Genomic DNA, 25205 nt, shown 5'->3' with positions numbered 1-25205 from the left:
ACTGACATGCTGGCGAAACTACTGCAAAACATTGCAATTATATGCAGCTCATCGTTCCTTAAAATACAAGGACCATGGCCAAGTCCCTAGTCTATTCGGTAGCCGCGCTATTTCAGAAGTCATGATAAGATGAATACAGCTTAAAACCTTTGAATTCTTGGAACTCTCCAGACATCACAAAGAGGTGCATATTCTGTCAGTGTAGATTGAACACCGCCTCGGACTTCTGCATTCCTTCTGTTTCTCATTCCTAAGACCAACCTGGCCAAGTTGTGATACCTATTCGTCCTTGATTTTCTTATTAGTGATATCCACTTACACACATTGTGCACACCATAACAACCATCTCCACGTCATTGTTCAAGATCCTGCAGTGTCCTAGATAGCACCTAGCCATGCAGTGATCTCAACAGTCGGCGGTTTTTTGGACCGCGGGACCAATAAGAAGTTGTATGCATCCTCTTGTGACACTTCCCTAAAGAGTCTGCGTTTCTGGTTGTCGCAACATGCGCCACAGAATGGTCTTACGTAGTCTGGCCAGAGAAGACGACGTCATCGCTTCATGATATGGGGCCAGCGACTACAAAAGGACGTTGACGACCTAGATTTGAGCAGCCACAGGATCTCGAATCAACCCGACAGAGAAACTAGATCACGACAAGAACTTTGAACTTTCTTAAATCAATCACCAAAACAACCATCAGAATGACTGGCACCGAGCAACAGAAGGAGGCGAGTTGACTGTGCTGGAGCCTTCGTTTCTGAACCCAATACTGACCGTTTTCTCAATAGGGCGAGAAGCAATTCTCCATCCAACCCATCAAGGATGAGGCCAAGGACAAGGTCTCTGCTTTTAACGCTCATCCCGGACCCGCCGTACCCAAGGATATGCCCCAAGAAGAGGGCACCAAGGAGGAGCGCAAGGCCAAGATGGAGGCTCTGAACAAGAAATAAGCGGTCGACTTCTGTGGCAGAAGTCGCTTTGTTGACATGACTGTATGACTGACTATACATGGATTTGGGCCTGGGTTACTTTACGATTTATTTATACAACACCAAGACATTTTGTCATGACTTGCATTGGAACGTGTCGATTGCTAATCGTAGTCTCATGCTGGCATCATGGCACTGACCAACGGCAGCCTCGGAACCCCCTGCTGACACACACACAGCCATCCAATATCTGCCCCCTCATCATTAGTAGTCTAGATTTGGAGCCGAGACAAGGCTCGTACGGTCAGACACTGGGGTTTTCATGAAGACTTGAAGTAATATCAGAATATAGATATTTACATACACCCAGAGCTCTGTATGTGAGCATTCATTCTCGCGTTCTCCTAAGATGTTCCGTTTTTCTATCGATGGCCAGCAGAACATCATCTTCATAACACCTGACTCAACAGCCTAGATGCCCCAATAAGCTCCACTAGGCGACTGCAGTTATCTACCTTAGTACCTTAGGTAGGTACCTAGATAGGCTGCTAAACTCTGGCTGCCCAACAGTCGACTGGTGCCCTGCGAATTTTCTAGAACCTGGCAAAGTGGCTGAAGCGGTGAACAATTCGATAGGTACCTGATGCATTGTGAGTTGACCGCTTGCGTTGCATGTCACAGTCACAATTGTCGCCATAAAACCATCACTACGTACCTGGCATACTAAGCTTCCCATTCCCTCCCGCCCACCAAAAAGCAAACTTGTCCCGCTGCACAAAGACGTAGGTTGCCCCGCCCCCGAGAACTACAGTACCTACGGTGGCTGTGGTAGGCGTGCTTCTGCAAGTGCTCTAGCCTGTGGCTGGTGCTCACTTCTCTTGTTACGGACTGGACTCTGGCTCTTCACACATCATCCCAACCGACCGCTGGCCCAGTCTGGTTCCTGTTCCCCACGGACGAACACCTTTTGACGTGCGACGACCATCCGTGCTCGCCTACGCTATCCGAGAGGGATCCCTTTCTACTCAAGCCCGAAAGCTCGGGCGCTGCTCGCACACTCTCTTGGTCGTATATATCTATCCGGCGACAAGAGCTTGAACCTCCCATCTCCCAAGATTTCGGTTGCCTCACGCGAGCGCCAAGCGATTCTGACGAGACGCTGAAAGAGGAGAGACCAGACAAGCGCCACTCCACGCGTCCAGTCCAGGCGACAACCGACGAACTCGTCTTACCTTTGGCTCATATCCTTCGTCACTGTTTCTCTGGCATATTCGATTACACGACACTGATACAGTAATCCATACTCGCTCTTGCGCCGCCACAATGCCATCTATTCTTAACGACGATGATAAGGATACCGTGAAGCGGTTCATCCCCAAGCAGTCCAACAAGATTCAGGCCGTTGCTGTTGCCAGGCTCTACGTAGCATATCCCAATCGCTCAAAATGGACATACACCGGACTACAGGGAGCCGTTGCGCTCGTCAACGATCTAGTTGGAAATACATACTGGATCAAGATGGTGGATATTTCGGTATGTCCACGATCCAATATCTTAAACGCTGTCCGCCACATCTGACCACCACTTGCTAACTTGCTCAGCCTTCCAATCGAGGAGTTATCTGGGACCAGGAGATTTTCGATACGTGGAACTATAACCAAGACCGAACCTTCTTTCATACCTTCGAACTCGAAGAATGCCTGGCTGGTCTGAGCTTCGTCGACGAAAAGGAGGCCAAACAGTTCAAGAAGAAAATGGACGAGCGAGAGAAGAATGCAAGCCGAGCTACAAAGTCGACACCCTTCGGTGGAGGTGCCCAGCCAGCCCATAAGCATGGCCTGTTGGGAGGGCTGTTCGGACATCGCCATTCGACTCATATCAGCTCTCAGCACACAGCTCCAACCCCTCCGGAGTCTCCCCGAATGCCGCATAACTCCATCCAGCATCATGTTGTCAACTCAACGCCCAACCTCAATGGCTCAAGACCATCTGAATTCGCACTTTTAGATGCGTTCGATCCTCTGTGGCGCGAGCACTTTGGTGCAGATCTTCAAGACAAGGGTTTAACGGACGACTTCATTAAAGAAAACCAAGAGTTTATTGTCGACTTCTTGAGAGAAGAACAACAGAAGGCCAATCAGCCTCATTCGACACCGCCACCACCTCTCCCTCCAGCAGCGAAAGCACCCTCGCCAACGCCAACCGCGAACGGCAATGAAGGAAGAGGCTCTCGAGCTCCGCCGCCGCCGCCGCCTGGTGGTCGACCTCAGTCAGACGGTCCTCCAGCCCCCCCGGCTCCGAGAAAAGGCGGCCCCCCGCCTCCTCCAGCCCCGAGACGGTCTGGCAAAGCCGAATCTCCGGCGAAGGATGCTGCGCCTGAACGAGCGCCGTCACCTCCTCGACCCAAGTTTGGTGTCCCTCCTCCGTTGGCCGACGCTGGCAAATTTGCACGTCAAGATCCTCCAAGGGCTGTTCCAGCAACACCCACTCCTGGACCTCCCCCTCCTCCGCGACCGGCAAAGACTCCTATAGAAACACAGAAGAATGAGAGCCACAGATTCGGAGTTCCTCCTCCCTTTCCTGGTTCAAGAGTACCCCCACCAACACCTAGCCGTGGGCCTGTTCCTCCTCCACCACCACCTCGACCGGCCGATAACCACCCTGTGCCTGCAGCTCTTCCTCCTCCTCTGCCTCCCAAAGTACCAGCTTCTTCAGCTCCACCACTGCCGCCTCCAAGCTCCCGGCCTGTTCCTCCTCCTCCAGCAGCCAACAATCACCCTCCTGCTCCACCTCCCTTACCGGTGACAAGTGCTCCTCCACCTCCTCCGCTACCACCAACATCAACAAATGGTGCACCTCCTCCACCTCCTCCGCCCCCTCCACCCCCAGGAGGCTCTGGTGCACCTCCGCCTCCTCCGCCTCCCATGCCGCCTGGAACTGGTGCACCTCCGCCGCCTCCTCTCCCTCCTGTTGCTGCAGGGGGGGATACTGGCCGATCAGCCATGTTGGAAGGCATCCAACGTGCCGGCGGAATCAACTCCCTCAAGAAGGTTGATCGCTCACAGATTCGCGACCGCAGTGGTGCTCAAGTCGGCAGTGGCGGCGATTCTGGCGGTGCTAATGCCGCATCTGCCGCAGCTGGTGCGCCTGGTGGTGGCGGTGGCATGGCCGATGCCCTGGCTGCTGCTCTCCAGAAGAGAAAAGAAAAGGTCTCCAAGAGTGGTAAGTTCAATATGCTTTTGTTGGTCAAGAGTGATGTGCTAACACTAGATAAGATGACGAGAGTGACAATGATGACTGGTGAACTGAACCACATTAACACAAAATCCAAGAGAAGGAAGGAAGAGCGTGGTAGACATAGTTGACAAAGGTTTCTCGACTTGTCTTTTATAAAATTTGCACTTGTGGGTAACGACGAGGATTGTGACGAATCAATCAGTTGCAGACGTATCTTGGTTGTGAATCAGCACAAGCATCTGAGGTCGGGTTCGCATTACCAAATGGTTGTACTGCGTCTGTGCCATTTCCAGTTGGCATGACAAAAGTTGGTTATGTTCTATAGACACCTATAGCATTAACGAAATTTTATAAGATTGCAGAATGACTAGCCAACAAACTCGGCAATAGTTAGTGCGTTGCCTTTATTGTTGACGGCATTGATGCAATGCGAGAATCAAGGAATATTTATGAAACAATAGTAAGCATTTTCTTGTCTTGTCTAACCTGTGCTTTTGAGACGAATGTGATGATCATAAAGCGTTAAGAAAAAAACATGTTCGTCCAGTAAAAACTACCTAAAAACGGAACAAGACAGAAAACTCGATCGTGATACTGAAAGTCCAAAAGAGAACGACATGCCGTGACGTCCCTCCCACCACGGCCGTCTACGACTCCACAGCAACTACTGTCGTGGGACCCGACGCACAGAGCTTTGGGTGCTCGGCTCCGGGTTTGAGAGAGAAGACAATATCAACAACACCAGCCGCGAAATACAATCGTATCACCCGGTAGCGTCGGGGGCTCGGTGGAGAGAGAGAGAAGGGGATTTTGAGGGCTTTGGCGAGCTTAAATGTCGTCAATGTCGACCTCCTTCTTGTTGCCAGCGGCGCCATCGTCAGACTCATCGTCTGAATCAGCGTCGCCGAACTCGAAGTAGGCCTCGCCATCCTCTCCCTGGCCAAAAGAGTCGGTTTCGTTGATCTTGGCGTTCTCAGGGAGCTCGCCGTAAGACTTGAGGGTACGGGCTTCGTCGGCGGTGTACTTGAGGATGACGTCGCCCTTGTTGTCCTGGAAGTCACGGAGAGAGAGGAGGATAATATCACCCTGGTTAATCCAGACCTTCTTTCGCATTTTACCGCGAATCTACGAAGGAAATGTTAGCATGAGTCGCAGAAGGACATGAGCATCCTGCTTTCGTTGCACCGCGTCTTAGGCAGGCGAACTTGGGGCTACTTACGTTGGCGAGACGCTTGCTTCCATCGAAGCACAGAGCCTCGAGACGACCGTTGCCAAGCATCTTCACGACCTGAGCATACTCTTGGCCATCCTCCTTGAAGGTGAGCTCTCGGCGCTGGTCATCGTTCTCCTTGGTACCACGTCTGCGGTTCTTTCCACCCTGTCCAACTGTTAGAGACGATTCCTTTGTTGCTGGCAGAAGAACTTGGGCAATGATGGTGGGGGCGGGGCAGGCGGTTGGCGCGTGAAAATGCGATCCGTGAATGAAAAAGGAAGACAGTCGAGTACAGGAAGGATCTATGGGACTTACCTTTCCCTTGTTCTTAGGCATATTGGCTGTTTGTCGGTATGCGTGAAGTGAGGAAGAGATGTGATGGTGGGAAGAAGAAAGTTGGTGATGATGTTGTGGTGTCGTTGTTGGCCTGGGAAAGAAAGTGGATTTTTCCTGGGCTGCGCTGCTGACTGACACAAGAGGCAAAAGCTGGTTGGGCGCAAGACAAATGGGGCGACCAGCTTGGGATTCTGTCCTCCACAGTGACTCAGGCGTGGCGCAGCAAATATATTCTAAATGCAATACGTTAAACTTCCAGTCTGAAATCTGTAAGAAAAATAAGAAACTTAAAAACTTAAAGCGTATTGGCTTGATCCTACGTAGAATTAATTAATTCTTTATTAAATCCAGAGATTATCCTAAGAAGAAAGCATTATTGCTACCCAAAGTCAAGTATTCTGAACAATATGACGCAGATCGATTAGCGGCACAGCCACAATTATGTGGCGTTCCTAGTCGAGCATGTTAGGAAATCGTAAACTCATGAAATCGATTTGCACATCGCGCTTCATCATGCTTAATTCCAACTTCCCCGACGCACCCCCTCGCAACTAGGCAATGAATGAACGGCACTGAGGCACCCACTGTAATTCTCATCTTCGAAGAAAACATCATATCCCATCTCAACATGATAGTATCCCGTCCAGATCCTCCATCATGACAACGGCACAAGTCTTGCCAGGAATCAAACTCCTGCGATCGATACCCTCCCCCAACTACCGACTTTACTCATCAACCACACAAATATTGCGCCAACATACAAAAGACCAACCTCAAGAAAATCCCAACAGACCAAGACAATCACCGAATCGAAAAGGAACAAAAGGACGGCCTAAATCACTCCGGATCTTCATCCCACCATCAAACGACCATGTATTACCATCTGGAAAACTGCTCACTACACCAGAAGTCTGGTCATTTCTTCAAGAAACAGGCATCGAGTACGACAACTCTAAGGCTACACGTCTGTATCTGGGGCCTGACGAGCAAAAAGTGAAGGCACTGTTCAACTGCGTTATTCAATACTCGCCTCGATATATACTACACCCTTTCCATCTGCAACATTTAAGGCCTGGAATAGCCCCGATGTTGCCCGTGATCATGAGCAATTACCGACGAAAGTTGGAAGAGGAGCCTCTCTGGACATACACAATATGTAGGGGAGGAAGCAGTAACGTGGTGCGACACCTGATGGTCAAAAGGTTGACAGGCGCATTCTGGACAGCCATGAAAGATCTCGGATATTCAATGAATGGCCCACGAGGAACGCTTATAGTGACGATCCGCGATCCTTTGAAAGTCGCCCAAGCCCCAGCTCACATTTTTGGCGAGGCAGTTGCGAAGCAACTGAAGCAAACCTGGGAAAGAATACAGGCTTGAAAAAGAGACATGAGTAGCTGGGCATACTTGAGAGCCAAGACTGGATATATCGGCTCTAGGTTGCATTCTACGAAAAATTGGTGTTTTAGAAATTGGTGGCATCCTTAGAAGGGATATGAGGGAGTATCATTAAGGTCTTGATTATGGAATTTTACGGAATCCTTTGTCTGATTTGGAGCCAACGCAGTGGTAGACCTGAGAGATGGATCAGATTATTCACATTTGCGTGGGTTAGTAACTCATGTGTGTACTTGACGCTTTGATACCAATGTTTTCGCCAATAAACTGTATATTAATACACCCAATCGTCTCAAGTTGAGCGAGCATTCGTCAATAGGTAGGATAACATGCAACATCCAATCCGATGCGAGGTGTGAGCTTTGTCCTCTAGCTCCCGAGTCCCCACTTAGTACCTAGTGAAGTGCCCTGAGAGCCTCACAGGGGCGCAGGGCCTAAGCTCCAGGGACTCTTCCCCAATTTGCTGTTGAAGGCTGAATGGGAGCTCTTTGTCCTTGGTGCCCTTGTTGGCTGGCGTGTGTCCTTGCTCATGCAGCCGGTCCCAACCAAAGATTCCACGTCGACGTTCCATCCCTAACTATCGCATTCGCATTATCAGCAACCTTTCTCGCTTCAATAGGCGATTTGGTCAGCGCCGTCTATTGATTCTTCTTTTCAAAGATACCCTTGTTTCACTTTCTCTATTCCGCTTGCGTGATAGCCTAGTGACTACCCTCGGCGTCATCACCCTTTGTTTGCTGCGACACTCGCAACGATGCTCGTCTCTCTCACTGTCGGCAAGGTCGATGCCGGCGTTACTGTTCTCCTGACACCGGACAAGCGCTTGGTGAGCTTGAAGCATCTTGTCTGTTTGTGATGATTGCTAATGCAGAGACTGTCATTAGATCGAATTCCCATCTATTCTCCTCCCTCCCAACATCTCCTCAGGCAGCATCGTCGACATCAACGTTTCGCAGAACGCGACCAAGGAAGCTGCCGCCGATCGCGCATTCCGTGCCCTTCAAGACAGCATCTACAACTCATTTGGTGCCTCCGAGCCTACAACCCCAGTGCTGCGATGCCGCAATGCCACCCAAACCTCGGTCGTTCTTGAGTGGGATCCTATTCAGCTTGCTACCGCCGACCTTATTTCTTTAAGTCTCTACCGAAATGGCCAAAAGGCTGGAAACATCCCTCGCCCATTACAGATGCACAGCACAAAGATTAGCGGCCTTGCTGTTGATACAGAGTATACCTTCCACCTGGTCCTGCGCACAAGCGCAGGCACCTTCATCAGTGAGCGCGTCCCCGTGAGGACGCACAAAATGACGGACCTAAGAGGTATTACAATTACTACCGGTATTCTGCCTAGTGCCGTCAAGGACAGCTTGACAAGTGCGGTTGAGCGCATCGGGGCCAAGATTGTTGATGGCGTCCGCATTGACACGACGCATTTTGTTACCACTGAGGGACGTGGGCAGCAATGGGAGAAAGCTGTCGAGAGCAACATTCCCGTCGTACGTCCCGAATGGGTTGAGGCTTGCGAGAAGAGTGGCCGCATCCTAGGTGTTACCAAATTCTATCTGGATGCTATGAAGCCAGGCCCCCCAGCCGAGGAAGCTTCACCTCCACCACCTCCAGAGAAGGAGGAGAAGAGCCTGCCCGTGCCACCTGCTCACAACGGTGAGCAGACATCTCCATCGGAAGAGAAGCTAGACGAGAAGGTCAAAGAGAAGGAGGAAGAGGACGCGCAAAAGAACGGCGGGAAGCAGAGCTCCAGCGGTAGTAGCACTGAAGGCGAAGAGGAAGTCGAGATCGAGCAAAAGATGAAGACGTCACCACAAGAGGAACAAAAGGTGCGATTCGAGGATAAAGAGGAGCAGAAGGTTGCCCTACGACCCGCCAATAATGGGGAATCAAGTAAACCCGAACACGACGATAAGCAAGGAGCGTCAGATGACGACGCAGAGGATGAGTCAAACGCGAAGACTGCACCTACACCAGATGGAGCATCCTTCCAAGAAGTGGAGCTATAGACCAAAAGGTACTGCAGTTATGTGATTGAGCTTGACTTTGTTTGAAAAGATAGCCTGATCAGGCAGCGAGTGGACAGCGGTCGCTGTCTGGTTCGGTCTCATGTATGGATATGTTGGCTGGCAAGATCTTGGGGAAAGGGCAGAGAAGATACTGGTTTAATAACTTATTTTTCGTACGAACAACCCTAAGCTGCATTATATTTTCAACTCTTTCAATGCTATGACACTGTAGTTTCCACGCCTCACTTTATGGGAGGATCTCCTTGTTGTTCCAGTCCATACACTTGCCTCGCCCTTCCAGGGGAAGACCTGTCGCGACTTTTACAAGTCTGTCGACAGCGAATTCAGGGCTGAATAGTTTGCCCTCCTTCGTACTCTCCCAAAAACCCTTGCTCAGGTCTGTCTTGACCGTGCCAGGGTGGTAGGCAATGGAGATGGCCTTATCACCACTCCGCCCACGGAGAAATATGTCGTAACTCTTGCCCAGGCTGATAACTCCCGCCTTGCTCGCCCGGTATGAGAACCATCCCCCGGCCCTGTTATCTGATGTGGAGCCAACCCGAGCTGCCATACTGAGCCACACCGAATGGGGAGGCATCTTTACTTCATCACTGTCGGGGCTGCCCTCGAGCTCAGAGCTCCGCCTAGGGAGAAACTTGTCGAAGTGTTTTATAAGGAGGAGAGGACCAATGGTGTTGATGCGGAATTGCCCCAAACTAGCCTCTGCGTCTATCTGATTGACATTCTTTTCGGGTTTGAGGACGCCAGGAACCGCGCATGCAAGTCGCAGGTGGTGCCTGTCAGGGGGGAACAGCTCGGCAGCTCTGGAAGCTGCATCAATGAGAGACCCCTCGTCTGTGACATCCGCGTGAACTATTGACAGGCGTTTGGTGAGACCTTCGTTCTCGGTGAGACCTTCGAGGAGTGACTTCTTCACACTTTCTGGGTCGTGTTGGAGACGAGCTGTTGCGAGGATGGGCAAGGATGTCTTCTGGAGGAGGTGTCGAGTGAGAGCATAACCAATTCCTCGGGTTGAAGGACATACAAAGATCCAGGGCTTGCTCATGATTGATTCACATGAGTCGGGTGTCCCAGGGCTATCTCGTGTAAGCCAAGTTTATTGAACAAATTGGGTGTTGTTAGAAGGATGAATGAAAGGTACGAGGAAGTTCTAAATTGGTGTCATTGGTTGGAAAATCAAGTTCGCACTTCAAACGACCGTATAAATAGCTGGTTGTCACTTTTCTTTCACCCTTCCCTTGGCAATCATCTAGCTCCATGGCATCTCATGTCTTTGATGATGCGTAGACGCACGTTCGTGTGAGGGATCACCTACGTCATATAAGATCTCGCTCGCCATGAGCGGGCCCGATCTAAGTGCAGAAGCTTGTTACCCAACTAGGTATAAACAGAAGTGATTGTGGGATTTAAACTAGATTCTGTGTTTCTTGTCTTGTGAAATAAAGTGTAACGGCTAGCATAAGATGCCAAGAGGATGGCTTAGTGTTTAATCGCAAGTTATAACCTTGGATTATCGCCATGTGAGCTACCTATTATTAAATTCGGTGAAACTAAACAAGAAACTAGCTGTTCTGGATAGATACGGTACATACTAGGAAATACTCTAAACTTATCATGATAGGCGTTAGCTAGGAAAATGCACGTCGGGTGCAAGACTATACTATAGTAACGTTGTTGAACGCATCCAAAATCCAATGCTTCGCTCATCCTGCACACAAACCAACCAGCCATTCCTACACCGCAGATAAAAAACAAATCAACCTTCCCGTCTTCTTCTCTTGTAGTTGGATTATATACGTCTTCTAGCAGACCCACTACTCGGAAAGAGAATGCAGCAATCCCCCATCATCCATTCCAAGTGATCTTGCTTCAAAGCTTAGTCGAGATCGACCTGCCAGTTCTCTCATAAGAGGTTCGATCGTATCAAAGCCGCTCATGTCATCGCTGACACTTCCAGCCTCAAGCTCCTCTTTAGTCCGTACAAGTTGCTCCAGAAACTCCCGCTCGGATGTCCCTGTCCTTGTCATCATACGTCCTCGGCTTGATGGTCTCATCTTAGACGTTGCTTGAAAGTTCGAACGGTCATCATCAGAGATCCACCCCTTTGCCCCGCCTGGGTGCCCGTCTTGAGAATTAGCGAGCGTGCGGTTGAGATTGTCTAATACTGGCACAAGGGCACGAAGCCAGACATCTCCATTGCGCTCCAATCTCCTGATTCTGCGCTCCATCTCTCTGATGCGGTACTCACGGTATGCCTCATATCTTCGCAAAACCTCATTTTCCACGGTGGGCGCTCTGTCCCCGGTGTCTTCTCTCATCGTGACGGCCCTTCTTGCCCTGGGCCGGGGACTGGCGTTCGAGGCGGCTTCTTTTCGTTTACGCTCTAGTTCTCGAGCAGCACTCCACTCCCGACGTCGCGAAAGGGATGTTCTATCATGTGAGTCCACTTTATGAGTTGGTGATGAGTGAGCGGATTGGGGAGGCGTCGGTGACCCGTTCTGATATGAGGCTTGAGATGGAGAAATTGCTCGACTGGACGTGTCGTCTTCTTGCTTAGGCACCGCTTCGTCCGGCTTCGACTTCATAGCAGGGGTCAAGTCCTCTGGGTTTGCGGTCGTTTGTCTCTTTAGGGACGCCGGGACAACCGCTGATGGGGGAGGCGATGGTTTGACATTGGCGACAACCATGATGGGGCACATGCTCTGGCGTTGGGGAGACCTGAGTGGCAATGGTGGTGGCTCTTCTGCCTTTTCTTTAGGCAACTCTTTGATAGTCTCCTGCTCAAAATCGGGCTGCGGGTCCATCGAAATAGATATCATACTGCGCCGTTTCAAAGAAGCAGCTTCCATATCCTTCTTTTTCTTGTCCCTGACCTTGTCACGGCGACTCTGTGACAATTTGGCTTCAGGTGTTGAGGATCTCTCCTTTGTTGTTTGTTTCCTAGAACCTTGACGTTGGACACGTAGTGGGCTTTTGGTGATCACAGTAACAGAAGGTTCCTCGGTTTTCTTCGTGGATAATCGAATGCGCGATTCTCTGGCTGATACTGGCCTTGCCTCGACCGGTCTAGCCTCTGCAACAACAGGATCATTCTCGCTTGTGGTCATTATGCTCTTGGAAAGCGAGGGTTGATAAGATCCATCCTGGGAAACGGGGCGGGCAGGTGAAGTAGGAAACTGATGGGCTTCTGTCTTGGTTGACTGAGACATCATAGTATCGATCGACAGGTCGCCGAGGTGGACGAAGCGACCCCCTGTCAAGCTGGGACTCCGTGAAGGGATTCTATCGTGATTGTTTGGGCTTCCTGCATGTGTGTTCCCCTGTTCATTGCTTTGAAATCCTCGGCCCTGCTCATTAGCTTGTCTGACTTGGTCCGGGGTCACTACCCTCGGAGGAGGCGTTGCCAAAACGTTCAAATACTCCGGTGCCGTACTTTGGTTACTGCTATTAATAGGCGCCGGAGTAGAGTGTCCATTGATCGATGAGTTTGGAGATCTTTGAGGGATGGTAGATAAGAGAAGCTGAGAGTTTGCCGGGCTCACCGAAGGCGATGATTCTCTGTCCTCAGTGACAGTCCGTAACACTGTCACGACGCCTTTGTCGTTCAAAACTGCTCTGGTAGGAGCATACTGGGAAGTGAGAGGCTTCACGCTCCGGTGCTGGTATATAGGATACTGAGACCTGGGAGTTCGACCAAACGGCGAGGCGTCCAAGGGAATGGAAATTGCAATATGTCGATGTCCGCCTATCGTTGTGCCTGAGACAGCTGAGTCTGGAAGCCGAATGGTCTGAGGCGACTTGGAGAGTGATTTACTCCTCTTGCCCAACTTTCGGAGCCTGTACCATCGCCCCCTGTCCTCTGGGGGAATTCCATCGGGGATAGACATAAAGTTACCTGACGGAGGGCTGTGGTTCCTCAGGAAGTCAATGAGCTCTGCAAGGCCATCATGCGGTTCCCCGTCCTCCTCCTGCTGCTGGTCGATGAAGGTGTCGTCGTGAAAATGCAAGTCCTTGTCCTTTTCCGGGCCACCTAGCAAATTTGATGCAGATTTTGCTCTTGGTCGGGTACGTGCTTGGGCTTGGGCTTGGGAGCCTGGCCTTTGCAGATGCTGATACGAATACCGATTTGCATTAGGGACAGTAGACGCAGACACTGATGCAGAAGAAGTGAGAGCTGGGGCGATTGTTGTGCGAGGACAGGAAGCGCCACTGCCCGACGTGACAGAGGCCTCAGGATCAAGGCCGATAACTTGAGCCATGCCGGGCCAGCTTAACATCTGACACAGCACATGGGATGGGCTCACACGCTTTTGCGCAACGATGCACTTGCATCCATGAAAGACAGGCCTGAGCTAGATAGATGTATCAGTTGAGTATTCACGGGACATGGTTTGTACACGAAGGGATCTCTTAAATTAGTCTCACCTTTGGTTGTCTTTCGGGGCTTTTCTCGTGTCCTCCCTTTCCTTTGGAGGCCTGGATGGAGATTAGGAGGCGGGTGGTTGCAGACCGGTGACCCGAGTGATAGTAGGTATGATAGGTACAGGAGGGGGTCTGTGTCGTCACCGCGAATACATGTGTCTTACACTGGGTATCGACAGCCACAAAACAAGGCCAAGATTGTGACAAAGATGAGAAATTGAGAAGTGATGGTGTTGAAAAGAAGAAGAAGAAGAAGAAATTACACGTCCCGGGGGCGATGCCTCATCCCACTCTCTCCCCCAGTTCAGCCCAGTTCAACCTGGTCAATCCCAGTCCAGGGACTTTCCCAACCGCGTCAGAGCAGACAGACAGCAGTAGCAGGAGCAGTAGCAGGAGCATCAAAGAGGTCCTAGAGCCCATGTATGCCGTCACTCTCCATAAAACCCTGGAGCGCCACCAAGGCCAAGTGCCGCTATTTAGTCTTAGCTCAGGATCCGAAAGCTAATCATGCCCGTTGAATTTGATGGAGTGGAAACGGTTTCCCCAATTCGCCAATCAGAGCCTCTAAAGCACAGATTCACCAAAAGGGAGATCGTGCTGCTTTGTTCTAGCTCAGCTCATCTCCATTATCTGCTGGGTCTCTTTCTGATGTTGTAATTACGACTCTTTGGCGATGCGGCACGACACACCCGGTTGTTCGGGATGTCAACCAAGATCGGCGTAGAAATAGTTTCATTTGTCAAACTATCCCTAGTCATATTTGCGCTGGAGATCTCATTTTCCTGACCCTTGGCCAGCTTCGTTCCCGTCACTCTTTCTCTTTGCTTTTTTCTGTTGTCGCTTTATGCATGTCTCTTCGCCAGCCACCAGAAGTGATGTATGTATGCACATGCAAGTGGACAGATCTTTAAGTCCCAGCCGCTCGCAAACCTTTCCCTTGAAAAAGAAACAATTCATAGCAGTTGGTTGCCGAAAGTCATCGGTCAGTGGTTGCAGCTGGCTGGTCGTCGTCGTCGTCACCACCGTGAGTTGTGTTACCTTCTCAGGTATCTCGGGTGGTTCACAAGAGGTAGAGAGGTATGTATATGAACCAAGAATCAGCTGAAAATCTAAGCTATGTTCGCATTATTTTGTCCTAGACCTTGGCCACTTGTTGAACCACTTACGTAGGTATGCACCAATCTTCAAACTGTCCAGTAGCCAGGGGATAGCAGAACTCAAGACTGGATGCTAAAAATACTTGAATAAGTTTAGGATGAGCTTGGTTGGCTCTTTGAATAGTTTATTATTGCTCCGTACCCAGAGTCTTGAGTCTTCTGAAATCTAATCCCGAGGGAGTAGCTCCCTGTTCCAACAATCCACAAACATTTCACTCAACCCCGAGAGGATGGCAGCCATCTGTTTTCAGCTCACGAGGTTCTTCCTTCGGGTCGTCACAACCTTATGCAATCACCAATACCGCGTTGTCGTTGCTCAACCGCCAAAAGCCTTTCCGAGCGCCACTGCTGATCTCCTCTGTAGGAGACCGCTAGTGTCATCATTGTGCCAAGTTACCAACTGTTACCCAGAGGATATGATGTCTGTGCCTGACTGAGCATTATCTTTAGAGTCTAGCGTCATCCCCTACTCTCTGTCGTCTTGGCATTGATATAATCTGAGCCGAATTGACCCTCTTTGGAGAAGCTAAAAGGCCACTGTCGTCAATAATGCCTCCATCACCATTTGCCTTTACATCATAGCACAACCACCCTTTTGTCACTTGTGATCATGTAGAAGTAGCCTCGTCTATTGCCCGTGGGAACTCGACCAGGATCGGACATTGCCTGACTTCACTCGTCACCAGGGTCCCTTGTTGTTACCCCTGTCCATTGAAATGACACGATCCCTGTCCACTGATGATCGTCCTCACTACCGGACGGTTAGGCGAGTTGACCCATGCTCAGCGCAAACATGCACTGCCATCTCCTCCATTCACATTGTTTCAACAGTATCACGTGACGCAATCAACCTCAGCTGTGTGGAAATGATGCAGTGCTCTGCCATTACCATGTTCCAGCATTGATGGAAAGCCCATGGATCTCGTTGAGCGTCTCAACCTTAACAGCTGGCCTCAGAATCTTCCAGGCTGGTCAGGTTTAATGCTTAATGCTTCAGTTCTCCATCCGACTACCACAGGAGGGGGCCTCGTGCCCCCTTGCATATCACCGTAGGTGACCCACGCATGAATGATGTACGCGAGCCTATCTTCTGACTGAAGCCAGGAGTGAGGCATGTTTGGCCATGTTTAATCCTCCGGAGAAAAACCCGCCGCAGCCCATTATGTCCTACTCGTGAATGCCATGTACAAATGAAATAATGCACGTCGACCGCCAACGCCCAGAAATGCTATCTACTATGTATCATCCTCTATGCTTACTATACAGGGTCTCGTTTTGTCATGAAATTTACCGTTTCTTTGGAACGAAGAGACTTGGCTTCCCCTTCTTGCGAGAGGAAGGCGGGTGAGGTGGGCGTCGTTGCTGGGAACAGTATAAGCAAAGCATCTCATCGAACTCAGAGTGTTAAACATACCTGGATGTTGCTATATTGCGGCCCCGGATTCGAAGGTCCTGTCGGAATTCTGGGCCCTGTTGGGGCTTGGGGTCCGCTTGATAACGAGGGACTGGTCGGTGCTGCTGCAGGCGGTCGTTCGGGAGGCGCCAGACCCATTACTGCCATCGCTGAAGGGTCGGTGGGAGCCTTGGGCGGCCGGTGCGACTTGTTCCCAAACTTGCCCATGAGTCCACCGCCCCGAGCCTTGTCACTTGCTATCTGTTTGACTGTTAGCTTACAAAACCTTGTTCTCGGTATTTGTTATGTCTGTGGGCATACCCTTTTAGGAACTGGCTGATTTGAATCTGGTCCGTCATGAGGTCGCTTTCGTGCTTCTCCTGGAGGCTTGCTTGACGAGGTATGAATGACAGGAGGCCCAGCAGAGCGTGGCAGAACTCCGGCCAGTTCACCTCCTCCAATGCCAGGTATGTGAGTTGCGGGAGCTGTTGGCTGCTGAGCTCCTTCGACCTTTGGTGAGTTTGGACGAGATGAGGGCAGTGACGACGTTCCCAAAGATGCATCTCGCATTGGAACATCACGGTCTTGAGCTTGGGGTGGTGGGGGAAGGTAAGCGCCCGGCTTTGCCTTTTCGAGGGGCTTCCTAAACATAGACAAGACGTCGCCATTAGTGTAGCGATCTCTGGCCTGGGCATCCTCAATAAGTTTTCGCCAGAATTCGCCCTGAACAAGCGCTCTCGAGTCACCAAGAATCCACAGCGATGATTTGGCACGAGTCAGACCGACGTTCATACGTCGAATATCAGTCATGAAACCGATACCGCCAGTAGAACTGGCACGAACACAAGAGAAGATGATGATCTCACATTCGCGACCCTGGAAAGCATCGGTGGTGTTGAACTCGATTATGCTTGTGATGTTCTCGCCATATCGCGATCGGAAGCGGTTTCTTAACTCATAAAGTTGAGCTTTGTAAGGAGTGATGATACCGATCTTGCCAGTCAAGTCGCATTCACGGTACTCGTTACTAAAGCGATCGTACATCTGGATAGCAACATCCAACTCCTTGGTGTTGACCAGTGACTGGCCCTTGTGACCCCTCTCCTGGACACCCTGGACATCGAAGAATCGATAAGGACCAAGCAGTGCGCTCTTGTGCCACGGCTGTTGCCTGAGCTCATGCATGTTCTGTCCGTCGGCGAGTTGTCCTTCGTAGAACTCGCGGCTGGGGAACAAGCTGATCTCGGGATGCATACGATATTGCATGTCCAGCAAATGCACCGATCGTGGGTGATTTTGCTGCATTCGGACGAACAGACTTTGATCATAACCGAACTTCGCCGCTGACTGTGACAGAACTGTAGGGGGAAGCTGTTTAGGATCTCCAACGAGAATACATTTGTAGCAGCCGTATTTGAGTGGAATCAAGGCACTTAACTCAACGCACTGAGCAGCTTCGTCAATGATGACTGTTTCGAACTCTACATCCTCCAGGTTTCGAAACATCTCATGACCACTGCCACTCAGAGTAGCGCACAGAACCTGAGCGTTATTGAGGATCTCTTGCTGGACTTGGCGGCGCCGCATTTCCATCTCTCGGGCTACAGAATTGCCGCTGCTCTTGTCGGCATCGATTTGTTTTCCATAGGACATTTGGCGTCGTTTCAATTCGTCGAATTCTCGGGATAGCTTGTTGTAGAGGGTTCGATCGTCCATGAGTTTTGCTGCTTCCAGCTGGGGACGCAGCTTTCCCAGCTCTTCCTTTACCTTCCCGGCATTCTCGTGGAGTTGGTCACGGTCGGCCTTGGCTTTATCCTTGGTCTGATCGCCCTCCATGCGGGCCTTGACAAGCTCGTCTAGGGTGACGTCCCTTACAGCTGCATTAATGGCATCACTCCGACCGAGTCGTAGCACGTTGATATTCTTGGTTTTCCCTGAGATCGTTTTGACACCAGCCTTCAAACGTAGCACTAACTCATCTACGGCGGCGTTACTGGGCGCACAAACAAGAAGCTTTTTCGAACGATTTTGTTTGGGTGCACCTGGTGCACCGTTCGGTCGCAGAGGTACACCTACGGGAATGCCTTGATTTCCTGATTGACTCAGTTGCTCAGAGAGTAAGGTTCCAACCATGGCCACGATAGTTTTCGTTTTTCCAGTACCGGGAGGGCTGCTTTATATTAGCTTCGTCAATAACCAAGACCGAGAGACTTACCCCTGAATAAGCGTAAAACCATCATTGTCGTGAGCACCTAGAACCGCCGTGGCCTGTCCTCGGTTCAGAGCATAATTGTTCATACAGTTGTTTATCTTCTCATCTCCATATTGCAGAATAGGAGACGGTTCAGCATTCAAGATTTCGTCCATTAGATCATAATACGGCAGACTCTCCAGCGCGGCGAATTCTCGCTCGATTGTTGTCATGTTGGTAATCTTCACTCCAAACACGCTAACATTCGGGGTCAACACCTGTGTCATGGGATTGTTCCGGGAAGCCACACGATATGTGATCTCGATCAGCTCCTTTTTGTAGGTGATGCGGTGAACCCTAGCCAAACAATGTCGAGCTGTCTGGTCGATCAAAGGTTGTTCCGATTCTGAGACGAGAAGAATGTCGCCTTCAGAGACACCGCGCTCTCTGCTTTGGACCACTGGCATCGTGAAGGTCGCCTCCAGGTAGCTGTCGACGCTCGCACGACTTGCAATCTTCATCCCGAATGGCTGAGACGTGAGCTCATCCTTAGCTGTGACAAAGGAGCGCCAAGCTTCTGAGGCAAGCAAGGGGAAAAAGGTATCCTGGTACGTTCTGGGTTCGGAATACTTGGTGGCAACTTCTGAAGCTGCTGGGCCATTGGGAGGATCGTTACCACCATGGAAAATATCCCAAGCTAGGATTGTGTTGTGTAATCTGTCCATAGGAGGGATGACTCTGGCTCTCCTATCCTTGACTGAGCGCTGCTGTCTAACCTTCTTCACTGGTCTACGCATTTTGTCTTGCAAAGCCTTTGCCATGCGCCGCTTGTTAGCTTCTTCCAAAGCTGTCTGGCCTCCCGTGCTAAGGGCAGCCAGTTCGTTATCGGCATCTGATACATCTTCTTCTTCTTCATCAGATTCTTCTTCGGAACTGTTAACCATTATCTCGCTTCGGCCGTGATCCTTGCCGATGAGGCCAAGACTATGCAAGCCGGAACCCTCACCAGGGACAGTTTCTCCCCTAAGAGCTTTGGCGTTCGCAATGACCGCAGCATCACGCTTCTCTTTTTCAAGCTTGGCCTTTTGTCTGGCCTCCTTGATCGCCGCGATCTCCTTCTTATCAGGGGCAATCTGGGTTCTGGGCTTGATCATAGCTTGAGCCTTTGTTTTGGCCTTTGCCTGATCCTTGGCTTTCTTAGCCTCCAGCTGCCTAAGGATGGGGCTGTCTATAGATCTGCTGAGATCGAGCACGTCCTCACGATTAGATCTTGATGGTGCTACCGTAGCTGTACTGCTGGATGATGTGCCAGACTTGGACCAAGCGTCAAGTTTGCTTTGTTTCTTGATACCATCTTTGGGTCTCTGTGCTAATGGTGTCTGCGCAACACCGAGCTGGTAGATTTGAATTTCATCATCTGTTTGTCCAAGGGCTTGAAGAAGTTCTGCTCGCTGCTGGTCAGTCATGTTGGTTGACCTGACAAACTTGCCCGGGACATTTGTAGGTAGGCAGGCATCAGTGATAAGCTTGCGGGAGGCAGGGTTGATCTCATGGTTGTTTTCTCGAAGTCGGGTCAGAATCTTGCACAAGACTCTGACTGTGACATCAACGAGCCACTTGTCCTTCAGACGAATCATGTTCTCCATTCCACCAAAGTGTTGCTTTGCAGGGATAAGAATTTGCGACATAGTATCCTTCTCACTTTTGTTCAAAGCCTTGGAAATCGCTGAAGTGATGAGACCATCCTCAGCGACGAGGGCTTCAGCGAGTTCCATGATTTCTCGGCAGAATTCTGTCATGACGGCGTTCTGAATGTATCGAGACCATCCCTCAATGTTTCTGCACGCAGTAGAGACAAAACGCCACTGTTCGCTCCACCAACGCAAGACCTTCGCAGCCGACATAGGCTCAAGGGTCTTGACTCGCAAGACTCCAGACATGGGGTCAGTCAAACCACGGAGGATATCTCGACTCATATTTAGCATTGGCCTGATAGGGCCCCAGGGGTTTGGAGGTTTCAAAACTCGCTCTAGGGCCCATACTATGGAGGAGAGGGTCTGCTCAGGGTGCAGCTGTGACATTTGCTCGAAGGCGCCGCTCTGGGAAATCTCTCCGGTCCAGCTCTTCAGCAACTCGGCAGCTGCTTCAGCAAGTCCTGCCTCTCCATGGGTGGAGAGTGTAATAGTACCTTGGAAAGCCAGGCGGTCGTCAAAGAAGGTATTCAGGTCTGTGGCAGCGTCTAGTTCGGACATTCGACCAAGAAGATTCCCAAGAATATCCACCGTTGCAGCAAGAGACTTGTTGAAGTTCTTGCTCGAATCGCTCAGTTTATCGTCGCTCTTCAAGGCCCTGATCTGCTCCACACCAATCAAGGGCTCTAACGACAAGACAATATCTCTCGCAAGGTCGACCTGCTCGGTTGATAAATCGAACATCTCAATAATACCTTGCCAGAAAGCCTTCGAGTCCCTGGTGACGGCGGATTGCAGCTGGCTGCCCTCCAGGCAAGCTATATACTCCTCCGCAAAGACTTTCATATCAAGTTTCATGGCAGCTTGCATGGCCTTTTTAGCTGCATTTGCTACTTGAAAGGTCACCCAGCCTTCCTTTTCCTGGCCAGGGGCACGTAAGTTCCGGAGAATGATGTCCTTGTACTTCATAACGAGGTTGAACGCACAGCATGCGTAGAGATGAGTGGTTCCCGCACCAATCTTCGTCTCTGGGTCGACAAAGGTTGATATGGTAAGCTGTAAAGCGTCAAATCCAGCTCGAATACACGCCGCACGGCCCGGTTCCCCGATAGTCTCGTCTTTCGCAAGTGATTCGAAGAGAGTGTGCATCAAGATCTCGCAGGCGTTATATCTGCGATCGCGGCCGACTGACTGGAGCCATGGATCAACCCAAGACGTAGGAAAGGGACCACGGGAAACGCTACCATCGTAGCCAGTCCAGCAATCTTCTAGAGATTGACGAAGGAGATTCTTGTATCCGGGACTCGCAAAGATTAAGTCAGCGATAACATTTGGCCGGGCATCGCCGATAACATCCCAAAAAGCCCTGGGTGCCTTCTTTAGGAAGTTTGTGAGGATTGTGATGGTCATCACCAAGATACTCTCGGCAGGGCAGAACTGGATATGGCGGAACAGAAGGTCGTAGATGTGACTGATTGTGCCGTTCAGTTCGAGATTCCGTAACCGCTGCAGAATGACGTCCGCAGTCAAGGTCCTTAAAATCTCATTGAATCCTTCCCAGAACTGCTCCATTTCAGGCCACGAGTCCACAGCTTGAGGCTCTTTTTTAGAAATGTCCTCAATGGCCCTTGTCAGACCGCTGCTGACAGCCCAGTCGAACTGTTCCAATGTCATACTATTGCTGTCAAGGTTTCGATAGTTATCTGTTGCCCATTTTCGGCGATCCTGATTTTTGAGGTCAAAGATAAAGTAGGTCATTCCAGGCAAAGGCTCCTTGGTCCCAAGTTTGAGGCCACTTTTCCCTTGAAGTCGCTGGAAAACATACTGAAAGGTCATCCTTCGATCCGCATCCTCCATATACGGCATGCAGCATAGTGCCTCGTATATAGAGATATGGACCTCGGGTAGATGCTCACCGAGCTGGGATTTCTTGAAAGTAGAGCCTGCTGAAATGATCTTCTCAATAAACCCCTTGGCCCATCGCAGGCTCAGATCGATTCGTTCAACATCTCTCTGCTCCAGCATCGACCGGATATCGACTACAACTTCTTCATTCCACCGTTCTTGGAATTGCTGCAAGAGTTCTCTGCGTTGCATATGCCAATTATAGACACAATCAGCGCAATGCTTTAAGCAACCGTTAAGCCTCTCGCTAAGCTGCTCTCCCCATTTCCCTTGGCTTGATTGATCGAAGCCAAAAATCAGGCAATTCCAGTATGTGACTTCGAGTCGCTCCTTTCCTGCCTTAATTCGACTATTCTTTTCTTCTTGCGTAATCGATGAGTCGGGGTCGTCGACGAGTTTGTAGTTTTCATTATCCTCGTCGTTGATGCGTGGACACAGGAGATGACATTCCTCGTCGAAGCATTGAATCTTCTCGTACCATTGGCTGAGTTGCTCATGAAGATCCATTGTAGGGTTCGCAGGTACGTTGGCGCATCTCTTGGGATCGTGGCTAAAACAAAGGGTTCGGGGGTACTGTGGGAGGTCGGGTTTTCGTGAGGTTAGGAGAATTTATCGTCAAGTCTAGCGAGGATCGCATTCGACGAAGTGAAGGATATCTTCAAACTTGTCGCAAAGAGTCGAGGGTTGTTAGGGAGGTGGTGGTCGAAAATTCGAAGTTCAGTTGAAGGACCGTTGCTGGGGCACTCTGGCTTCGAAATTAAACAACCCGTTCCGTGAATGTCTGATCGTTTGCGGGACAACCCTAGGGGACAAAACAGTGATGCGAATGAAAGGTTGAGTCGCAGAAAATGTGTAGAGTCCCTTGATGTCCTGTCGAAGCTTGTATTCCAGCAAGGCAACGAGCCTAGGTACGGAGCAATATGAAAGTAGAAGATCAGGAAAATAGTTGTAACGCTAGGTCAGAAACTGGCTGGGCTTTGACGCGCTTGAGTTGCCGCGTTTTCTGCAGGGGGTTAAATGAGAAACAGCGGGGGGCCGTTCGTCTCTGGCTGGCAAGGTACCTTTAGCCACTGATGTCTAATTTGGGTGAAATGGTTGCTGAAGTGGCTTGTGATAAGACACGCGCATGATAATGCATGTGTAAGATAGTTGCACGAAATGCTGAAGAGGTGCAACTTATTTAACGACAATAACCCACAATTATCTAACTACAGGCACTTAATCACTGTCCTCTTCCTTCAGCTGCTTCTTCAATCCTGCTTTCCCTCCATACTGTCTCTTCCCTGTTCGCTCCATCAGTCCATCAAGAGGACATTTTGATTTACTCCATTCTTCGCTCCCCTCGCTTGTGTTTGCTCTACAGCGGATACAACTTCGTCCGTGTTGGACGAACAGTTTGTGCAATCCATACTTCAGATGATTGGGGATGCGCACCTCAAGGTGACTAAATGTTTGATCCCGAGTGGCTTTGGGGGGTATCCATTTCAACCATCCACTGATGCGGTGAACATGGGTGTCAACTGCGAAGCTAGGTTGTTGGAGACAGAAGAGAATAACGCAAGATGCTGTCTTGACGCCAATACCAGGGAATTTAGTGAGTGTCTGCATGGCTTCATCAGGAGCCATACCATGTATATGGTCTAGTGAAAGAATGTCTTGTTCTGTCTTCAAGATTTCGAGATCTTTTTGACCTTGAGTTTTGTTGTCCGCTCCGGTGATACCAGATAAGTTCCCCCCTTTCTTCTCTTGCATAAAAGCCTCTCGTCGTTTTGTGTTCTCTTCATGAACTAATTCCAGGATTGCCTTGATGTCTTTACCCTTGACCTGAGCCAAGCCACCTGTCTTGATCGATTCAACGATGGTAGGCAAAGGAGCAACTCTGACCTTGTTCCAGTCAACGCTGCCTTTCCCAATACCTTTGTCGACAGTGCCGAATGTGGCCACCAGCCCCCTGAATGCTGCACTTGAGTTGCGGTTGGAAGTGTTCGCACTTAAGCGGGTACGAATCAAGGCATCGAGAACAGATGGTACCTCTCCGCAACCCGACACTTCCAAAGATGGCGCTGGTATCTTCTCGGGGGCTTTGGCTTCTCCATGTACTTTCGCCAGTCGGCGATAAACCTCTTCACACTCTTCTGCCGATGGGGCGCTCCACTCTGGAAAGGGCGTCATGCCAGGAGTAAGTCCATACGGGTTATCCTTGGTCTTTTTGACCGTTTTCCAAACTGGTGCTTCTATTGCCACCTGGAGATCCTCATCCTTGACCTCCTTCTTTACGGACGAAGGCTTGACTTGAAGTTTAGTTATTGTCTCGTCATCAGATTCGAAGTATGAAGATTTTGCAGCTGATTTCCTTGGGCGAAGGGACCTTCGGGTTGCCAACTCCATGACCTGGGCCGAACCTTGGTTCGCAGCTTTCATCCCCGATTTGGCCACAGGTGAGACCTCTTCGACTTTGGCACTTTTCTTCAAGTCCTGCGTTTCTTTCAAATCTTCCGGGGGTGTGGGAATCGTTTCGATATCCTTCCGGGGAGCACGAACAGGTCCCAGATTGTGCGGAAGGTCATCCAAATACTCATTTGCCACCTGGTCCTTGGCCTTCCTCCCGGTCTTCCTTTTCTTCACAGGCGCCTCCTCTCGACTAGCAACCTTACGTTTCCGTAAAGTTCGAGCAGCCATCTCGACTTGCGCAGAAGGTGTGAAAGTATGGAAGTGACGAAAGATTGGAGATGATGTAGATAGGCTCGGACAGGGGTGCAGTGGTGTCCAAAACTTGACGGCAAGTAGCAAATAGCTTTTCATTCCACAAGAGCAGGCAATCTCTTGATGTTTTATATCAACAGCATACTCATTTTTGTTCTGGTCATGGTAAGTGTTTGATCAGTTTTGCGATTACTTATAGTTGATCGCATCAATGACCTCAACAGTCGACACAAGGATCGCTGGGGTCTACCTCCACACTTGCAAATCGTCACTCTGCCGGGATCCACTGAACTACCTAACCGAAATTGGTCAGAGTGGCTTTACGGTTTGACTACTCGTACGTTACCTAAGGTACCTACTTACCCTGTGCCACCCGCCCTTGAAATAGCAACATCAAGGAGCATCAGAACACAATACATGATTATTATGTTCTTCAAAAGTTGCTTCGGCTTGTACAGCTCCGTTTTCTTTTTTCTCTGGGGTATCACTGATAATTGCTACCCCGACTTTCATTATACCAAATCAGGACTCAGCCACCCTTCAGCTTAAATGAGTTGCTTCAAAAGTGTTTCAATATCAAACAGCTGAGT

General features: G+C 50.2%; 9 protein-coding genes across 9 annotated transcripts; 4 read left to right on the top strand and 5 right to left on the bottom strand.

Annotated features, from left to right (window-relative positions):
• The first annotated feature begins 566 nt into the window (after positions 1 to 566).
• FOBCDRAFT_320812 (uncharacterized protein) lies at positions 567 to 1087 on the top strand. The gene is made up of 2 exons (XM_059612055.1): positions 567 to 732; positions 793 to 1087. The coding sequence occupies exons 1-2, from the start codon at positions 706 to 708 to the stop codon at positions 952 to 954; spliced, it is 189 nt and encodes a 62-aa protein (XP_059465161.1). The 5' UTR covers positions 567 to 705; the 3' UTR covers positions 955 to 1087.
• Positions 1088 to 2080: 993 nt separating this feature from the next.
• FOBCDRAFT_42702 (uncharacterized protein) lies at positions 2081 to 4527 on the top strand. Its single transcript, XM_031186196.3, has 3 exons — positions 2081 to 2466; positions 2535 to 4155; positions 4209 to 4527. Exons 1-3 carry the CDS (start codon positions 2257 to 2259, stop codon positions 4235 to 4237), a joined length of 1860 nt encoding a protein of 619 aa, XP_031037331.1. The 5' UTR covers positions 2081 to 2256; the 3' UTR covers positions 4238 to 4527.
• Positions 4528 to 4616: 89 nt separating this feature from the next.
• On the bottom strand, positions 4617 to 5856 carry FOBCDRAFT_226369 (uncharacterized protein). The gene is made up of 3 exons (XM_031186198.3): positions 5699 to 5856; positions 5390 to 5548; positions 4617 to 5295 (listed from the first exon to the last, which is right to left on the bottom strand). The coding sequence occupies exons 1-3, from the start codon at positions 5717 to 5719 to the stop codon at positions 4999 to 5001; spliced, it is 477 nt and encodes a 158-aa protein (XP_031037333.1). The 5' UTR covers positions 5720 to 5856; the 3' UTR covers positions 4617 to 4998.
• A 350-nt stretch (positions 5857 to 6206) lies between these two features.
• Positions 6207 to 7401, top strand: FOBCDRAFT_226368 (uncharacterized protein). The gene has a single exon (XM_031186199.3). The coding sequence runs from the start codon at positions 6377 to 6379 to the stop codon at positions 7097 to 7099; it is 723 nt and encodes a 240-aa protein (XP_031037334.2). The 5' UTR covers positions 6207 to 6376; the 3' UTR covers positions 7100 to 7401.
• FOBCDRAFT_226367 (uncharacterized protein) lies at positions 7402 to 9346 on the top strand. Its single transcript, XM_031186200.3, has 2 exons — positions 7402 to 7943; positions 8002 to 9346. The coding sequence occupies exons 1-2, from the start codon at positions 7872 to 7874 to the stop codon at positions 9130 to 9132; spliced, it is 1203 nt and encodes a 400-aa protein (XP_031037335.2). The 5' UTR covers positions 7402 to 7871; the 3' UTR covers positions 9133 to 9346.
• Positions 9347 to 10557, bottom strand: FOBCDRAFT_226365 (uncharacterized protein). Its single transcript, XM_031186201.3, has one exon. It carries the CDS (start codon positions 10196 to 10198, stop codon positions 9380 to 9382), a length of 819 nt encoding a protein of 272 aa, XP_031037336.2. The 5' UTR covers positions 10199 to 10557; the 3' UTR covers positions 9347 to 9379.
• A 212-nt stretch (positions 10558 to 10769) lies between these two features.
• On the bottom strand, positions 10770 to 13995 carry FOBCDRAFT_294991 (uncharacterized protein; the record flags this gene model as incomplete). The annotated part of the gene is made up of 3 exons (XM_054705097.2): positions 10770 to 13505; positions 13579 to 13740; positions 13867 to 13995. 3 exons carry the CDS (start codon positions 13993 to 13995, stop codon positions 10968 to 10970), a joined length of 2829 nt encoding a protein of 942 aa, XP_054561072.2. The 3' UTR covers positions 10770 to 10967.
• Positions 13996 to 16019: 2024 nt separating this feature from the next.
• FOBCDRAFT_185398 (SEN1 N terminal-domain-containing protein) lies at positions 16020 to 22839 on the bottom strand (the record flags this gene model as incomplete). Its single annotated transcript, XM_059608603.1, has 4 exons — positions 18341 to 22839; positions 16447 to 18295; positions 16147 to 16386; positions 16020 to 16118 (listed from the first exon to the last, which is right to left on the bottom strand). The coding sequence occupies exons 1-4, from the start codon at positions 22417 to 22419 to the stop codon at positions 16020 to 16022; spliced, it is 6267 nt and encodes a 2088-aa protein (XP_059465160.1). The 5' UTR covers positions 22420 to 22839.
• A 213-nt stretch (positions 22840 to 23052) lies between these two features.
• FOBCDRAFT_226360 (DNA glycosylase) lies at positions 23053 to 24888 on the bottom strand. The gene has a single exon (XM_031186204.3). The coding sequence runs from the start codon at positions 24712 to 24714 to the stop codon at positions 23131 to 23133; it is 1584 nt and encodes a 527-aa protein (XP_031037339.3). The 5' UTR covers positions 24715 to 24888; the 3' UTR covers positions 23053 to 23130.
• Positions 24889 to 25205: the final 317 nt, after the last annotated feature.

Source organism: Fusarium oxysporum, chromosome VI (assembly GCF_013085055.1).
Source record: "Fusarium oxysporum Fo47 chromosome VI, complete sequence".
Classification (NCBI taxonomy): domain Eukaryota; kingdom Fungi; phylum Ascomycota; class Sordariomycetes; order Hypocreales; family Nectriaceae; genus Fusarium; species Fusarium oxysporum.
The sequence above is the reverse complement of the archived record's forward strand: the minus strand, read 5'-3'. Positions and strand labels throughout refer to the sequence as shown.